Source organism: Botrytis sinoallii (assembly GCF_014898435.1).
Source record: "Botrytis sinoallii strain Bc 23 chromosome Unknown BSIN_023, whole genome shotgun sequence".
NCBI lineage: Eukaryota > Fungi > Ascomycota > Leotiomycetes > Helotiales > Sclerotiniaceae > Botrytis > Botrytis sinoallii.
Window position 1 is genome coordinate 400,731 of NW_024066050.1, and position 18,509 is coordinate 419,239.

The window sequence follows — 18,509 nt, forward strand, 5'->3', positions numbered from 1 at the left end:
TTCTACTGGTAAGTTGAGAATCTCCTTTTTTTTTGTTTCTTCAGATCAGACCAGTCTGAATTTTATGGTGTAGAAAGTTGAAGATTGAAAGTATCTTTTCGATAGAGATCAGAAGATAGTGTATGGGATAGGAAAAGAATGTTGATATTGATGTTGAAAGTTTAGATGAGGGAGATGATCGCTCGGACAAAGAAACTTTGATCCTTTCTTCTTATTCTCTTAATGAACGAGGAGATATTTGTGCACAGAAGAGGATCGTGCTTTTTTGGAAGGGAATTCTTTTTATGGGACTTTATGATATGGGTAGGTATTTGATATGAATATGATATATATTTGATATGTTGAATGAATAATAACTTATCAAACATGAAATAATGAAGGAATAAACCAATATAAGCCGTATCGAATCAAGTAGTTTGATAGATTTTACATTCCGAAAAGAGAATATCCAGTAAGAAGTAGAAGTTACAGTTCAGACTAAAACAAAGTATACGAATTATGAAAATCCAGATATCATTTCTACTTTCTGCTGAGATCCTTTTCAAGAGTCGAGGGCATCGAGAGAGTATAGAGAAAAGGGTACTTATTACTGATAGGAGTTCTACTCGTAGGGTCGGTAATTAAAGTTTACAGTACCTAGTAGGTAAAGGGTACATAGAATATATAAGTGAAGCTCATAGCTCATAGCTCACAGTTATCTCCAAACTTCTAAAGTCCGAAAAGGGTATAAAGATGAGGTCAAGTTCACAGTTGGAAGTCTCAGGTCTCAGGTTACAAGCTTAATGCACGCAAGTGGGAGGAAAGAGATGCAGATGAATCTCCAGCGAAAGTCTCACGCGGAAATCCTTGGCAAGTCAGGGCAAGCTTGAAAGCAGGAGAGAGGAGAGGGAAGAGGGAAGAATGGGGCGACGGTGACGGTGAACAGACCTCGCCAAATCACAAGTGACTACTCCGTAGAGTGATGAAAATCTTCAACTCTTCGCTGTGAGGTTGGACGGAGTCAAATAAAAGTAGAACGGGGCCGGGAAGTGTATTAACGGATAACCGAAATCGCGAATGGAGATGTAGAGCACCGCTTCATCAAGTGGGAGTGCTTACCGGTTACTTTGAAAGTGGAGATGTTTTAAGATGATTTAATGATTTGATGAGGTTGATATTGAATATTGGATATTGGACATTACATTCATTACATTGCATTCGAACCATCCAAATAGAGAAAAAAATAGATGAATTGGCGAATATTTAATCCCGTCGTTGTATCTTACTGGATTATACCGTATGTATATGGCTTTTCATTGATACGTTGTTGTCATCCACATAGATTTATATTGATTATGGTTACTCTAGGTCCTAGGTATGTAAGATTCTAGATATCTTCTAATATCCAAAAGACATAGGAGCATCTAGGTATGTAGTTCAGCTCCTTTTACTCTATCCTTCTACTTTCTATCGATAAACACTCAAGTCACAAAAAATCTCTTTCCATTCAATTCAAACCAGCCCACTCATCAATATCATCATCAACATCATTATCAAATTTACCAACATCTCTCATCTAATATCTAATATCTATCTAATCACCACTCTCCATCCATTCATCCCTCCATCCCCAAAACCATCCAACCCAATCTAATCCAATTTCCCTCTTCCCTCCCATCAAAAAACCACACCATTCCCCATTCATCCCCGGTGTGAAAAATTATCCATCAAAATTCACCACACCCGTCAAACCACAACCCCATCTAGACCCGGTCAGAACAAGTCAGCTCAAGAGTCAAATCAAGTCAGCTCGTACCCCAAGCGCAATCGGTACCTACCTACTGTACCTCGTGTACCTACTAGGTAGTATCCGATCCGTGGCTGAAAATCCCACGAGGTAGGTAGGTAGGTAGGTAACCTTAAACGACAGTACCTCGCCACGCCTTCACATAACCATCCCATCCCATCCACATCCACATTCATAAGCCAAAACGCCGCAAACGAGTATCGGTATTTCGCAATTGACTTTTTCATCGCTATATATATATATATGGTGATGCAATATCATACAATAGTGTATCGTACAACTAACTACCTACTCACATACCCAGCTACATCATCTCCATCCCTTTAGAATTTCTTTTCATATATGACATTCAGAATCCTATTGTATTCCGAATGACGGCACGATAATTCATATTCTATACTCTTACTCAGGGCTCTCTATCCTACTCTGTAGCTCACATCATATCACCATTACTATAACTATAACTCACTAATCATCATATTATATTAATACTACTTACCCACCTAGGTAATTATCACCAGTCAGTCAGTCCGTCCGTCGGTCAATCAGTAAGTCCATCAATCAATCAATCAATCAATCAATCGTCAATCATTCATTTCAGGGGTTAAGCGCTCTCCTAACCAGACGGTATAATTCCTCCAGCCAGCCAGCTACGTAATTCAAATCCAACCCCATCCCCTCCCCATTCCTCACTCATCACTCATCATTCTAGAAGCAAAATTAGAAAATAAAAAATAAAAAATAATCCCGTAAAGAAGTGGAAATATAAGACATATTCATATTCATATTCATACTCTAATTCCAATTCCAATTTCAATTCCAATTCCAATTCCACTTCCAATTCCAATTCCACTTCCAATTCAACATCTCCTCCTTCGTAAATAACTATCGGATGCATCGTTCCGTTCCGTTTCGTTCATATTAATATTATACCTTGTATTGTACGAGGGCGTGTCTTTGATGATTGCCGGGTCCGTGCGCAAGCACTTTTTCACACCAAAACTCACCCATTTTAGAATTCAATATTAAATCAATCAATATTATTATATATTTGAAATTTTATAAATAACAAATTTTATTTAAAATTTAATAATATGGTTTTAGTTTTTTATCAAAGTTTTTATTAAGTCAAAATTTATATTGAATTTTTAATGCTCAAAATTTTAATAAGAAATATGCTTATTTTAAGAATCAAATTTCTATATAGAATTTTATTATCAATTTAATTTAAAAAATTAATAATTCTAATATCAAATTAGTATTAATAAAGTCTCTTTATATTTTTCAAATTTCGAAGTTTTATAATAAATATTTGAATTATTATATATTTATAAATATATAGCATAAAGCATGGTTTTGACAAGGACATTCGCTTAAATTTCAGCCCGGCATTCATCAAAGACACGCCCTCGTAGTTTATCGTTAATACCTACTGCCCTCCTACAGTACTACCTAATATACAATATACATCTATCCATCTATCTATTTATCTATATATCTCGTATCTATCTCTACTCAATTCGAATTAATCTATTAAATAATTAAAGATTTAATAATTTTACTTTACTTTACTTACTACGATACAAGTATACGGTATACACTCATAAATAGAAATCTTGATGTCAATTTCTATCTCTCTCTCTCTCTCCTCTCCTCTCTTTCTCTCTCTCTCTAGATTCTAGAGCCCCTTCTCCCTCCCACCTCACCTCTATAATCAGCATCATCATCATATATAATAACCATCATCATCATCATCATCATCATCATCATCATCATCATCATCATCATCCCCATCCCCATCCCCCATCCCCATCCCCATCCCCATCTCCATAACCACAACCTCCTAACATTCCGAAACATAACCCGAAAAGGTTCAACTCATTTTCTCACTTCTCTCTTCCTATCTCATCTCATTTCATCACATTTCATTTCATTTCACCTCTCCCCAAACACCCACCCATCTATTCAAACACCCACCCACCCATCAAACAATTCCCAACCCCTCACTCAAATATCCCAAGTTCCAATATCCCTATCCCAATCCCAAAATCTCCAATTTTCATTTCACCACCCTCTCTCCAATTATCCCTTCCTCACGAGTCACCACCATCCATCCATCTTCTAGAAGCAATTAATAAATTAATTTCCGATTCCATCACATCACATCACATCCATCACATCACATCACATTACGGAGTACAATCACATAGAGTACTCGAGTAGTGTCGTGTAAGTAATGTACATCGTAATTCTAGGATGGATATGATTGATACGTACTCTGTATTCTGTATTCTGTATGCTGGAATATTCATTTTATTTTCAACTCATAGATACCATAAAATACATATTATAAAATACATAAATCCCATTCCAAAAATCATCTCACCTACACCTCACCTACACCTTACCTCACCCACTTACCCAAATCAAATCCAAATCCAAATCCATAACCATAACCAAACCCTCACTCCTAAACTAATCTCTAAAATGACAATTCGCAACATGATTCATAATAATTTAAATCCAACATCGATACACAGATGAGAACGGGTCATGATCTTAAAAACTCTGATAGGGAGCCGATAATTTCCCCTGAATGTCGACGTGTGCACGGCTAGAAATTTAAACTATGTACATTGGGATTTGATTTGATGGAATTTGACCCTTCCCCCTGAGCCTAGGGCAAATCACATCCAAATTTAAAATTTAAACGGTTATCGGTCAACGGTCAACGCAATCATTTTGATGGTTCTTAATCTGACAGCGCTTGTATCGGTACTTTTACTCTATGGTTCCTTGACTGACGGGAATCCCGAGAGATGAGATGAAATGAGGGGAAATCTCGAAATTTAATATCCAACTAGGAAAATCCTTATTGAGATGTTCTAGAAATTGTTAGGAAAATGTTTGGGAGAGCGGAAAAAAACTTAAGAAATATCGCACTCCTTGTGTTCGCCTTCAACATCATCTTCTCCTTCTATCAAAACACGATGTCCATTGACATTCTTCTCTACTTCAGCTATTAAGCTTTCCAAGTATTCTTGATCCCTGTTAAATTGTCAGCGATGGAGCAAAAGGATGGTCATTGACACTCATGTGATATTCACCTTCCAACTAAAGTAACGGTATTGTGTGATTTTCCCCATCTAGGATAACTTCCAACCTTGATACCCTTTGGTTCTACTTTGGCAGCCAATTCTGTCAGATATGGTGCTACAGCACTCTCTGACATGGGAGTCGAAATCATAACTCGACAGATACCCTTGCCTTCAGGATCTGTCAACCGAGGAAGTAAAAATGGTTTCAATCCCTCCAACAATCTTTCGAAAAGTCTTGGGATACCAGGTAAGATGTGAATATTGCCATTGATGCAAGCAACTGGAACCCAAAGATCTTCACATGGGAATAGAACTTGCTTTGTCAAATCCCGAGATTTATCTAATGGCAATTCCACCATGCGAAGTTTAGCTTTCTTCGCGGGAGAGTCTTCATCCCAATTGAAGTTTGGTTGAGATGGATGAGGTTTGGATAATCTCTTCATCTTTTCATAAGTTTCTTGATGAAGCTTCAGTTCGAGTCCAAATGCTCTTCCAATGGATTGATAAGTAATATCATCGTGTCTACATTTTGTTAGTTGGGGTATATGTATATTTCGATATGGGTTCAAAACGCACGTTGGACCAATTCCTCCAGATGTGACTATAAAATCATAGTTGTTTGACATACGTCTAACAGCTTCAATGATTTCATCTTCATCATCTGCAATAACCTCGATACGCTTTAGATTCTATTCAAGAGTCAAAATCTCCTCCTTCAGTATGCATTCTTTGGATAGGTATCCTACTATTCCATGCTTGAAACAAAACTTTGCAAAATAAGCCGAATTTGTCTGCCAATCCTATCAATATCTAAATTTTCTTCCATATTTATATTTCAAACGTACATCGACCGTCTGTATAGGAGCACATATATATTAGCCATTATGCCCTGGAAATCCCCAATAGGATACACTCCCAATCATCACTAACCTTTCCCCCGAGTACTTCATCTCCAATAATCAAACATGCTGCCGTGTGAATGGTTCTCGAGTTACGTTCGTCGGCAGATACTGATGATGTCATGACTTTATTTGAAAATGTATATCCAGCGGCAGAATTGTGAGCGTAATTTGGTAAGGGACGAGAAAGATGTCTTGCTAATTGAGAGAAGCGGGAGAACATGGATGATAGAAATATATGTAGTGAGAAGAGGAGAGGGGGAGAAGAAGAAGAGAGATCTTTGTAACAATCAATGGGGTTATGTATTGAAGTGGGGTTGACTGTGAGTGAGGCTTTAGTGATTGAGTGGAATGGAGCTTTAGAGGGGTGTTTTGAACTTTGGAGGTTACGCCAGGGTTGAATTTATTTGGCGGGGTTACCCGCGTGGATTACGAGTACGACGAGTATGGTACTACCGGTGCTACCGGTGATGCGATACTTTGGAGGGGATACGAATAGATCAATGGCATGTTGAAAAGATTCCGATGTCATATCATATGTCAGCTATCAGTTATTTGGGTAGGTTAGAAGGATTATAAATATAGGAAAGGGACCCAGAAATATCATAGAGTTAAATCTTCTTTCATGAAGCTCTTTCATCTCCTCTTCAATTATCACTTATATATCTTTCTTATCGTGGATGAGAATGCTGATAAATCAGAATGGCAAGACATTCCTGTGAGTATTATGATATTATGATATTAACTTCAATATTCATTGTCTGTAATGACTATGATGACTGAATCCAGATATCTAATCTAGTCAACGGAATTCAAATGGTTCTTTGAGAGATCTTGATGATAGTCTGGTTGGGATTGGGTCAATATGTACTCTATTCTCTATTCTCTATCCTCTATCCTCTCTCAAGCCTCTATCCTCCATTCTTCATGCTCTATCCTCTATCCTCTAGACACACTTTTTTTCCATCTCCCAAAATTCCCTTCACCTACTCTGTACACAGACACCTTCACATTCAAGACGAAAGATTATGCTCAAACACATCCAATCTCCGTCGGATGCTCGGATTCTTCCACAATTTTCCGCCTTTATCGTTAAAAGATGACAACATCAGCCTTGGTGAACGGACGAATAACGGAAGATAGTATGGAAAATCCATGAAATATTCAAATTTTCTCTGTTTTCGACCTTTTTATTCGCATCAGATTATATATCGGAACGGCTTTATTATATCCAAGACAATCTCTTCACTCTAACTCGGAGTTTAGACATTGAATTGGATTAGTCATAGGCAAAAAAAGTTTGTTTTCTTACCAACAAGTGAACATCAATTATCGATTACCCATATCACATATTGGTATGACGAGACGTCCGACGGACCCGCTCAAAAAGCCGAATCCTATACATTGAGCTGTTACTCGTAAACAAAATATAATACTTTTTCTTTTGCTCAAGTCTTTACTGCTTACTATTTCTAACTTTGATTCCTCTACTCTTCTTCGAATTTTTGGGGAAACTTTCTTGAATATCTCATCAATTATGTCTTCAGGACCGGCTCATAGAGTTCAGTCAGCAGTGGTCGAGTATGGATTTCCTCAAGGGCATCTCGGTCATCTTACAACAGAGGAAGAGGCGGCTTTGAATAACTTCAAGGTTGTTTGCGCAGAGAAGGGTTTGTACAAGCCTGGAAATGGAAGTGATGAACCTGCATCGCACGAAGATGCTACTCTTCTGTATGTATCCGTTCAAGATTCTTTCTTAAGCGCCTACTGATGATTATCTTAGGCGATTTCTCCGAGCGCGCCGGTTTATTGTGCTGGATGCCCTTAAACAATTTTCAGAGACAGAAGAATGGCGAAAGGAGAATGAATTAGATCAATTGTATGAGACTATCGATTTGGAACATTACGAAGAGACTCGCAGACTTGTAAAGTCCCCCATTCTCTACATTCATTGACACCCCTCCTAATTATCTCGATATAGTACCCACAATGGACAGGACGACGCGATCGACGTGGTATCCCTGTATACGTATTCGAAGTATCATATTTGACTGGTAAACGAATGTCTGCATATGAGAAATCCGCCGTCGATACACATACGAAAACCAAACAAGATGGCAAAACCTCTGGAAAGTTATTGCGCTTATTCGCCTTATACGAAAACCTTACACGATTTGTTATGCCATTATGTACAGTTCTTACCGATCGAGATCATCCTCGAACACCCATCACACAAAGTAATAATATTGTTGATATTTCTGGAGTTGGATTGAAACAATTTTGGAATTTGAGAGGGCATATGCAAGATGCAAGTACTTTGGCTACAGCTCATTATCCAGAAAACTCTTGACCGCATTTTGTAAGTTGTATATGGGTTGGAATATTGGAAACTCACTAACGTGTATTGTCAGATTATTGGTGCACCAAGTTTCTTTCCAACAGTTTGGGGTTGGATTAAAAAATGGTTTGATCCAATTACCACATCCAAAATCTTCATTATCAGTCACAACGATGTCAAGTCAACTTTAGAAGCCTTTATCGAGCCTAGAAATATTCCCAAGAAATATGGCGGTGAATTAGAATTCGAATTTGGAGATATGCCTACGTTGGATCCGGCATTAGAAGCAGTTACCACTTGGAATGGAGCTGGCTCATTTCCAGGAGGGCCCATGTATTGGGTCAATACCAAAGATCAAGAATCGATTCAAGCGATCGCAGTTGGAAGTAATGAAAAGAAGGAGAGAAGAGAAGAAGTTTGCACTATTAAGAAGACTATCAAGGATAGTGATAATATGGGAACAATCGCTACAGATGCAACCACCGAAACTCCATTACCCGTTCAATCAGAAACAATCGAAGTACCCGGCGCAACCCCCGCAGTCATAAATACTACCGCCGGGACCAATTCTCCTTTGAATCAAGGAATTCCAATAGATGATCTCGCGATTGAAAATGGTGAAGTAGTCTCTAATTCAAGACCTGAATTAGAAACCTTTCACACAGCTCAAGATGGATCAAACAATTTATCCATTACCAGTCCCCCAGCAGACGAGGTCCTCGTAAATGGAACAACAGAATCTCCTCACACCACAACAACGGCAAATCAATTAGATCCAAATCTTAACCATGATGGAGCTGGCGCCGAACCCGTAGTAGCAGCGGGAGAATTATCAAAAGCGACAACTCAACAGGAAAGTATTCATGATGAGGTACCAGCCTTACCTATGTCTCCTGTAGCGGGTTCCGTGGCTGGTGGTTCTGAAACTTCGAGTACGCCGGGTGCGAGTGATAAGAAGGATAAGAGAAAGAGTCTTTTGGGGGGTTTGAAGGGGAAATTAACAGGTCATCATTGAGGTGATATTTGAGCAGTGAGGGTTTGGAGTGAGGGGGTGGCGAGGGAAAAGGGGGGTTGTTTGCATGATGGGATTTGAGAGTGTAGAATTTATGAGATGGAATAGGATGGATGGGATGAGATGGGATGGATGGAGATGATGAGACCAGATGAGATGAGATGAGACGAGATACACACGGAAAGTAGATACCTAATACCTAATACTTACACGTACGTCCGTGGTTTGGAGTTGGGAGATATATTATTGTTATTGTTACTCACGTTGGTGGATGATGGGTTGGCACGTGTGGTGAAGAAGTACAAGAAAGAATAAAGTACCAGCGCGTTTTATTTGGGATTGGACAGAGATAAAGAGAGAGAAGAGAAAGAAGAGCAGAGCATTATATACACAGCTCAGCTTAGTTTAGCTTAGCACAGAGCGTTGAATAGGTACCTATTACATACATTACTTATGGGATTACATTACATACACGGATTTTGGGGGGAAGGAACAAAGAATTATGGATTATTATATATCATATTTTGACTATTCATGAGTTGTGATTTTATTATTTTATTATTTGATATTGTGATGTGATGTGATGTGATGTGTTGTAGTGGTATTGTCGTGATTGCATTTTTGATCGCTTGCGTGATTTGGTTTGGTTTGGTTCGTTGTAATTCTGTACTTCGTGAAATCATGATACCTACCTGCTTCCTTCCTTTCCATCCTTTACCTTCTATCCCATCAACCATTGTCGGTCTCTTTCCCTTCATCCTATTACCTTTCCCTTCGATACCTTGACTTAGGTCTTTTCTCTCTCTCTTATCATAATCACATAAAATCTCCATCCCCATACCTCATAAATGGATTGGGTGGTCTTCCACCTCCACCTCTTTGAGGTCCATCACCCGGTCCCAAAGGATCATATCTTGCACCTGGCGGAGCTTGCGGGTTGAATACTCCTCTACCACCCCCTAATCTCTGTCCTTGTCCTGCAAATAGAGGATCATCAAATGTAGGATGCATACCTCCCATTCCACCTAATCCTCGAGCGCCTGCCCCACCTGTAAAAGAACCGGGGAAAGGATCGTTGGGTCCTAGACCTGCAGGATTTAAATCATCGTGACCAATATTGAAAGGGGAAATCGTTCCCCGAGGATCAAAGCGTCGAAGACGATTCAGATCCAATTCATCATCGAAACCAGGAGGAGGAAAATCTCCGGCGGGGATGGGACGACGTGGTGGGTCGGCAAGGGGATCATTATATGGATATGGACGAGCTGGTGCTGGAAGATGTGGATCGGTTGTGGGAGTTGGTACAGGATTTCGTCGAGCTTGTGTTTCTTCTCTTTCATCATGAACCCGGGATGCTTCACCTGCGCCCTCACTCGCACCTTGTTGAGAATCTTCGTATCCTTCTTTCTGTAAAGATGGAATGAGTCTTTGGATAATACTTATTTTGAAGAGGGAAGCGAGATCTGCGATTCTGGGAGGAGAGACAAAAATTTCTTTGAGCCTTGATTTGAGATTTGAACGATCTTCTTGGTCGTTTGTGAAAGGAATTCGTAAAGGGAGCGCAGACGTGGAAACGTAATCTCTGGCTGTAATCTCGAGACGGGTAATTTTCTCATCTCCGAGTCCTATTCCTCGGATTTCAGCCTTGCCACCTAGGCGATCGATTTTGACGACGTAGTTCATAGAGGATTGGGAGTGAGCGTAGAGGAATGAATGGGATCCAAAGGAAGAATTCCATTTCGAAGATAATCTGGGAGCAAGTTGTGCGCATTCGGTTTCTGGTAGGTTTGTTAACATTTGTACTTTGAATAAGGACTTAAACTGGAAGACCAACTATTCTCTTGACCTTCTGCAAATCCGATGAGTCGAAATCCAACTGCGATCATACATGCGTGAGAGAATAGGGCGATGGCTTCGTATGAGCTGCTGATATCGGAATCGGTATCATCTTTTTGATGAGTAGGTAAAGCTTCTGCCATATGATGCAGAATGGAATCTGGACTGAGTGGATTATTTGCCATTTTGGCGGATGAGGTTGAATTATTTGTCTGTGATTATTTTGATGAATGTCGATGTATTGATGTCTCTTGATATTTGACGATATGATGTGATATGATGTATTCACCTGGTGATTCAAAATTTGAAGTGAAGAGTGATCAAAAGTACAAATGAATTTAATTGTATGAGGAAACCAACGGAATGCGGGGGTGAATGGCGAAGTCAAGCTACTGCCTGAAGCTATCAACCCATGTTATGTTTAGTGACGTTTGGGTGGCGGCATACCCCGTCAAAGCCCGCTTTATACCATAGCGCAGTCTGCTCAGGGTCACCAAAATACCAAAAATACCCCTGCAATTATTTTGGTATCTCTAGCTAAATGGAACGAACTACTTCGTACATTGTACAGGGCCTAGAACGTGTAAAAACTTCAACGCGCCAGTAACATCTTCGTACAACTTTATTCCATGGCTTTCAATTGCATCAAATAATCTTCGTATCGTTATTCAATACATCTCTACACAGGATGGAATCAACTGAGTCTCTTTTCGAGGGACAGAAATTGGTGAAGTTACCAACGATTGTTCACGATGACCCCTTTGTCAAAGTGGTAAAGACTTTATCAATGTATTTACTCTGAAATTTGGCATGCTATGATATCCATCTAACGTATACTGCTCTACTAGATACTTTGTCGATGAGATTGTCCTTCCTTCAACCTTTGAACAATTGCGAACTACATCTGCGGGCAATAAAATTCGAATACTTGTTGAGCATCTCGTCGAGAATGTTACGAATCCCGCCATTATCAATGCAATCTTGTCAGTAGCACATCGTTATTCATCACGAATCCAGTAATAATTGAGATTATACAGAACCCTCAAGTGGCATTTTTCTACCCTCGATGTAGATGATGATCGCGGAATCAATGAAACCCGAGCGAGCGCATGTGAAATAGTGGCATGGAGATTTCTAAGTCGTGTATCGGAAAGAGATGCTGTCGATTTTTGCTTATACGAATTACCTTCACCTACTCTTCAACGATCAACAGATGGTACAGCAGAAGAGCCAGAGGAAAGTCAAGCTACGGAACATTCGACTTTATTGCCACAATTCAGAGAACGCGATTCTCCTCCTGGTACAAGACCACCTAGTCAGAATAAAAAGACTGAACTCTTACGGTCTATTTCACATATGGGGTCATTCTTTACTCATGATGATATGGATGATGATGAGGATGATCCAACATCTTCTTTCACAGGATTGAATGCTCTTGAAATTGGTGTAGTAGCTGATTGCAAAAAGTTTTTAAGCCAGAGAATTGTTCAAAAAATTATAACTGGTATTTGGAAAGGAGATATAACATTTTGGGAAAGTTTGAGTGAGCATACTCAAAAGAAAGCTCAATTTTATAATAGGAAGAAGTCCGATCCTTTTTCGAGATTGAGAGTACCAAGATATATCAAAGCTTTTGAAGTTTTGTTCTTTGCTTCTTTCTTATTTCTATACTATGCAGTTCTTGTTGAACGAAATCCGTAAGTCATTCTGTCTTTCTGTCTTTCTGTCTTTCTGTCCTTCTGTCCTTCTGTCTTTCTATCCTTCTGTCCTTCTATCCTTCCGTCCTATCTGCCCCTCAAATGTCTAACATATTTTCAGATATTACATTACGCCCCTTGAAATTGTTCTCTATGTATGGTTTGCTGCTTTTGCTTATGATGAGCTTGGAGAGTTCATAGATGCGGGCTCGATATTCTATGCAGTTGATATATGGAATTCTTGTGATTTGATGATTATCTTGATAGGAGCTGCTTTCCTACTCACTCGTTAGTACTCCTTGATTTAATACCTGAAAATTTCTAACGTTCCCTAGGTGTCATTGGTTTGACGAAGGATGATGGGATTATTATCGACATGGCTTTTGACATTCTGTCCCTAGAGGCATTGTTTTTATTTCCAAGGTGAGTCCGTGATATTTCATTCAGATACAGGACCAATCTTAGAAGTCGAGTGTCTTCCTGGCTTTTGTCAGACCCTCTTACGTGCCAGGTGAGGGCTCTAGTATACGTGATAGGAAAATGCCGGTATTTGGTTTAGCGCCTCGTTTATATTCTACGCTAAACCCAATCTCGGCTATTACTATCACGTGTGCCAGATTTCTAGATTGATACAGGACTAACATTACTTCAGAATATGTTCACTTCTTAGTCTCCATCCATATTTTGGAACTTTGATTCCTTGTCTAAAGGCGATGGCCACAGAATTCATTAAATTTATGGTTGTCGTCCTGGTTCTTTACCTCGGTTTCCTAACAACCTTTACCCTCCTGGCCCGCGATTCATTTACCTTGGGCGAAATGTCTTGGGTTCTTCTCAAAGTATTTTTCGGATCTTCATACCTTGGTTTTGATATAATGAACCAAATCTCACCCCAATTCGGTCCTCCGCTCATGGTTATTTTCGTTACTCTAACCCAGATTCTATTGATTACCTCCTTAATATCAATATTGTCTGACAGCTTTTCAAGAGTTATATCACATGCCAAAGAAGAATATCTCTTTGTATATTCTGTATACGTACTTGAATCCTCAACCTCCAATCGACTTACGCACTTTTACCCACCACTCAATCTCATCCCTCTCATTCTCATCCGACCACTTAGACTCTTCATGAGTTCTTCTACATTACGTAGAATTCGAATAGGGCTACTAAAAGCAACACATGCTCCAATTGTACTTGCAATTAAGATTTTCGAAGGTGTTAATGAACATATACAAGATCCATCATCTTTCCCCCGCACACCAATTGCTACAGTACCATCTACACCTCATAGCGGAGCTGGTGGAATGACAAGTATGAGTGGAGAACCAGCATATAAAGGAAAAGCGAAGAAGAAATTCTTGACAAGTAGGACGGGTACAAATCATTCATTGCATTTTATGGATGGACCGGGTATTGGAGATGGAGAGGCGAGTCCACTTGTTGGTGGAAAGTTGGAGGGAGGTATTAGGGGGAGAAATGAAGGATGTCCTTCTGATGTGGGTAATTGTGGACGTGCGAATGGAAAAGGGAATGGAATATTCTATAAGAAATTGACATTCGAGGGAGAAGATAGTGGATTGGGAGGAGAGGATGATGATACAGCACGAAGAATACAAAGGACAGAAGAAGAGAGGACAAGCGAGAGAGAAAGAAGATTAGAAAACAAAGTTGATGAATTGGGAAAGAGGATAGAGGAATTAACAAGATTGTTTATGGCGGATAAGGGATTGGGTGGGGATGATGAGATGTAGATAGATAGATAGATGAATACAGAGGTCAATATAGCGGTTGGTTCTGAGTAGGGTGGGGAGGGAGAGAGACTGACTAACTCTTTCCTTAGAATATCTATGGATAACAATATAAATGAATGTACATTAAGTGATGTTTTTCGTCAATGGAAATTTGAGTTTCTGGAATAACAGTTATACCCGCAAATAGGAAAATCTCGAGCGTAGCGAGCTACGGGGGTTTGGGGGCTGGCCCCCATTCAATAAGATGAAAAATATATATATTTTGCTCTTAGTATACTATTTGAACCAGTCATATATACTTAAGCATATACAACATCTTTACAAGAAGCACAAGCCCACATACCCGACCTATAACCAAGATGTCTCATATCACACCCGTTACATTTCAACAAACCTTTTCTAGACAACCAATTCTTCACAGCTAGAGCCCTTTCCGTCACATCCCTAATAGCTTCATCCCGATGAGTATTGCATAACCAAGATTTTCTCATCTGAGATGTACATGTACAGTATTCTTTCTTGAAAGCTGCACCCATTTTCACCCCTCTTGTTCGTGGTCTTTGTTCAGCCGCACACACGTCACAATAGTACAATTTGGTGTATTCAATAAGTGTCGATTGGGAATCTGACACTCGAACATTTTGATCTTTGTGACAAGATACACAAGTATGCCAATCACCTCCTTCAATACCATGTTGAAGATAATCGCAATGTTTTGCTGGAGATTTGAAACAAATATCGACTCCGATAAGTTCATCACAATGTTTATTTTTAAGAATTCCTTTCAAATCTTGTTTCCATTCTTGTCGATAATCGGATAGAGGACGAATTTGAAGTCTTGGATCGGGATCTGGTTTTTCTTGAACAACCACTTCGAATCCAGATCGATGTTCTTCGACTGAATTGAGAACATCATCTAAATCAAGCATTTCTACATCAGGACTTTCAACACTATATTGAGGTGAAATCCTAGGTGTACTGAAATCGATTCCTTCTCCATCAAATGTCATAGCAGCATAATGTGCCACATCCCCAAATGGTTCGGATAAAAATTCTGGTCCTCCTGGCGCAAGACTATTATATGATGCATCTGGTTCCGTGACTGTAGCGACACGATTATATGATGGACCATCTGGATCGGGTTTATATGGTTCCATAGGAGGAATCTCATTTTCTGCATTTTGTGAGAAAAAACTATTTTGATGTCCAGCTTCGAATGAATCCATGATGACTTGTGAACTGTAATTCATCATAGGTCCCAAATCCATATCTTTAATTGCTTGATCTGCTTCTTCGAAATTCGAAGCTAGTTTATCCCATTCAGTGTTAACATCATTATATCCTCTTTCCGGTACCGAAAGATCTAAATCCTCCTCCTCATCATCAGCACGTTGTAAAGTACCTCTTGCTCCTTGATAATCCCGTTCTCTGTATTTCGAAAAGTAAGAGACCGGATTACACATATCTACTGTCCCATTAAGTTTACACGTTCCACAAGGACGTTCTCCATCACAAGGACGAGATTGATCTTTACAAGGCGCACATTGAATACTAGGAGCATTTCCCACTTCGGGACTGGCACTTCGACGTCGACGGCTGGAAAAGGAACGTCTTCTTGATCTTTGATTAAATGCAGCTCTTTTCTTTCGGGAAAGACTAGCTTTCTGTTGAGCCGTAATTGGTTCTCCATCATCTTCATCTTCATCTTCATCTAGATCCATCGCTGAATCCGAAAATTCATCCGGATCACTCACTTTTTTGGGACCGGGTTTCTGTGGTTTCAATTTCCATGCCGGTTTGGGCGCATTGGGATCTTCCAAATCCCGAGTTATCTCGCACACTATCCCGCGTTGCTTACAGCGATCACAAGGTCGAGGTGATCCTGCTACTAATGTACATGGTTTTCTCATGTGTGTACAATATAGACAACGTTTGGCTGTTCGTGCGAGTCCTGATCGTTGAGCTGTATATTCTCCTGGAGCTCCACCTGCAGTTCCACCAGTAGTTCCACTTGCAGGTTTGCCAGTAGGACTAGCCCGAGGTAATTTACATTCTTCTCCACTACTTCTACAGCGATCACAAGGTCGAGCTGATCCTCCTACCAAAGAACACAATTGTCTCATGTGTTGACAACGTAAAACAGCGTTTGGGTTTAGGATCAGGAGCTGCAAGCGCACCAGTTCTATCTCTAGGAGGCATAGCTGGAAGATCCTCATCACTACTATCCTCTGGTAATTCCGGTGTTACAGGTCTTGGTTGATGATCTCTCTCGGCAATGCGTCTGGCAATTAATAAAGCCGTCTTTCTGCTCTTAGCGTTTTCCAATTGTCGACATGCCTTTTCAGCTCGATATTGCGTCGCATATTCTGGATCGAAATTTTTATGTGTATGATCCATTTTATTCTTATGAATCTCCTTATCTTTTTCCCATTGTATTTTAACTTTTCGACGAGCAGCCGTTCGAGCTTTAAGCTGTGCAGGAGTATCACCCGCTAGTTTCGCCGTCGTAGGAAATGAATATGGACGTCTCCTTAATTCTGAAGATTCGACCCCAATTGCTTTTCGAGACGTTAAAACTCGAGCTCGCCATGCAGTCATGGATTCCCAGGGTTGTTTGGGTCGTTCATCTATCGCTTCGATATTGGCGGCGATTTCAGTTAACCAGGGGGAATAAGTACCGGTTTCGAGTTGTTCGACGATGAAGGGATCAAAATCCCCATCTGGTCCGGGGGAATAGGCTCGTGTATCTTTCCAGGTTAGTGGGCCAGGTGGTCGTTTGAGTCCTTGCTGTTCCCATACCGTGCCTCCCGGTGGTAATGGAAGATACAGTTGTTGATATGTGGGACCTTTTGGGATTCTTGGGGCATGTATACCTTGTCCATAAGTTGCATTCTGTATATCGTTTTGAGGGTACTGCTGTTGTGGTTGATGGAATTGTTGATATCCTGCCTGGGGAAAATACGGCCCAGAAGCCATGAAAGCTCCCATCTGACCTCCATAGCTTGGATTCTGCGGCATGATCCTCTGAAGTCCTCTTTGCTCTTGCATCGTCGGTGGATTTCCACTCCTCCAATCTCTTGCTTCACTCTCAAAAACTTGACTCAATGGAACAGACGTTGGTTGAGGTCCTTGCCAATGTGTTTCCCTCTGCGGAATAACTGGTTGTTGTACCACGGGTGCCATCGCATCCATTCCCCCAATAAGATCCCATGGATCAATAGTTGCTTCCACAAGCTGATCCTGATCCGGCACATTAAGCCATGGAGATCGATATTCCCCTTCCATATGTTGGAATTGATTACTCGAACCACCAGTCAAGGGATCCCGTCCCGTTCTCCATGCAGCTAAATTATCTTGTTCCCATGGAGGTCTCCCACCGCGCCAACCTCCAGCGGGAGTAAACATGGGAGTCTCCGAGCGGAAATTATGTTCGGGTCGGCCCAAAACATTTTCGAGTCCGGGATTGAGAGGATGACCAGGGGGATGTGGATCGGGACCTGGTGGAACTACACCGTGACCACCTTGACCTCCACCTCGACCTCCACCCCCGACCGGTGCCTTGTCCTCGACCTTGACCATAGCCAGTCATATCTGATTGAAATTGACCGTAAAAAAAGGGATGATTAAAAATAAAGTGACAAGGGGATTATAATTAAAGCGCGAGTTATTGAACAGGATATGACAGATAGATAATCATACAATACGAGAAATTAATTTGAACAGTGACGTGAATCCTGAGCTTGAACGTGCGCTATTCCTTGAGCTTGAGCTTTCTTTGCACGACTGGAATCAAAATTCGAACATCTTGTTTGTGCGAATGATTGAGAGCGCGAGTTATACGATTAAATTTTCTTTGTGGATGGATAAAGAGGTGATGGAGGGGATTGTTTAGGGATGAGAATTTGAATATGTGATAAAGGTGGAGGAATTGGAGTTGAAGAGTTGTGAAGATTGAGGAGAGAATCCTTTGTGGAGGAGGTGAGGATTGGCTGTTTGCGGAGGGGGAATTGTTAAGCGAGGGGGATAAAGGAGTTTTTTAGATGATTGGGAGACGGACATTATGATTCATGTATATACATTCTAATGAGT

General features: G+C 40.4%; 5 protein-coding genes across 5 annotated transcripts; 2 read left to right on the plus strand and 3 right to left on the minus strand.

The window, feature by feature from the left end:
• Positions 1–4,072: 4,072 nt before the first annotated feature.
• Positions 4,073–6,207, minus strand: EAF02_010008 (uncharacterized protein). The gene is made up of 5 exons (XM_038906056.1): positions 5,815–6,207; positions 5,631–5,684; positions 5,461–5,573; positions 4,894–5,406; positions 4,073–4,834 (listed from the first exon to the last, which is right to left on the minus strand). The coding sequence occupies exons 1-5, from the start codon at positions 6,004–6,006 to the stop codon at positions 4,714–4,716; spliced, it is 993 nt and encodes a 330-aa protein (XP_038754168.1). The 5' UTR covers positions 6,007–6,207; the 3' UTR covers positions 4,073–4,713.
• A 1,113-nt stretch (positions 6,208–7,320) lies between these two features.
• On the plus strand, positions 7,321–9,136 carry EAF02_010009 (uncharacterized protein; the record flags this gene model as incomplete). Its single annotated transcript, XM_038906057.1, has 4 exons — positions 7,321–7,514; positions 7,567–7,708; positions 7,765–8,095; positions 8,148–9,136. The coding sequence occupies 4 exons, from the start codon at positions 7,321–7,323 to the stop codon at positions 9,134–9,136; spliced, it is 1,656 nt and encodes a 551-aa protein (XP_038754169.1).
• An 813-nt stretch (positions 9,137–9,949) lies between these two features.
• EAF02_010010 (uncharacterized protein) lies at positions 9,950–11,154 on the minus strand (the record flags this gene model as incomplete). Its single annotated transcript, XM_038906058.1, has 2 exons — positions 9,950–10,911; positions 10,968–11,154. 2 exons carry the CDS (start codon positions 11,152–11,154, stop codon positions 9,950–9,952), a joined length of 1,149 nt encoding a protein of 382 aa, XP_038754170.1.
• Positions 11,155–11,657: 503 nt separating this feature from the next.
• On the plus strand, positions 11,658–14,420 carry EAF02_010011 (uncharacterized protein; the record flags this gene model as incomplete). Its single annotated transcript, XM_038906059.1, has 6 exons — positions 11,658–11,758; positions 11,818–11,952; positions 12,007–12,666; positions 12,788–12,954; positions 13,002–13,089; positions 13,319–14,420. 6 exons carry the CDS (start codon positions 11,658–11,660, stop codon positions 14,418–14,420), a joined length of 2,253 nt encoding a protein of 750 aa, XP_038754171.1.
• A 299-nt stretch (positions 14,421–14,719) lies between these two features.
• Positions 14,720–17,999, minus strand: EAF02_010012 (uncharacterized protein; the record flags this gene model as incomplete). The annotated part of the gene is made up of 2 exons (XM_038906060.1): positions 14,720–16,509; positions 16,562–17,999. The coding sequence occupies 2 exons, from the start codon at positions 17,997–17,999 to the stop codon at positions 14,720–14,722; spliced, it is 3,228 nt and encodes a 1,075-aa protein (XP_038754172.1).
• Positions 18,000–18,509: the final 510 nt, after the last annotated feature.

Bases quoted from the DNA above. Each gene is read 5' to 3' on its own strand.
- EAF02_010008 (XM_038906056.1), bottom strand. From the start codon at position 6,006: ATGTTCTCCCGCTTCTCTCAATTAGCAAGACATCTTTCTCGTCCCTTA. The intron at 5,407-5,460 runs GTGCGTTTTGAA...AACAAAATGTAG, and splicing joins TCTGGAGGAATTGGTCCAAC to ACACGATGATATTACTTATC. The intron at 4,835-4,893 runs GTGAATATCACA...ACAATTTAACAG, and splicing joins ACCGTTACTTTAGTTGGAAG to GGATCAAGAATACTTGGAAA.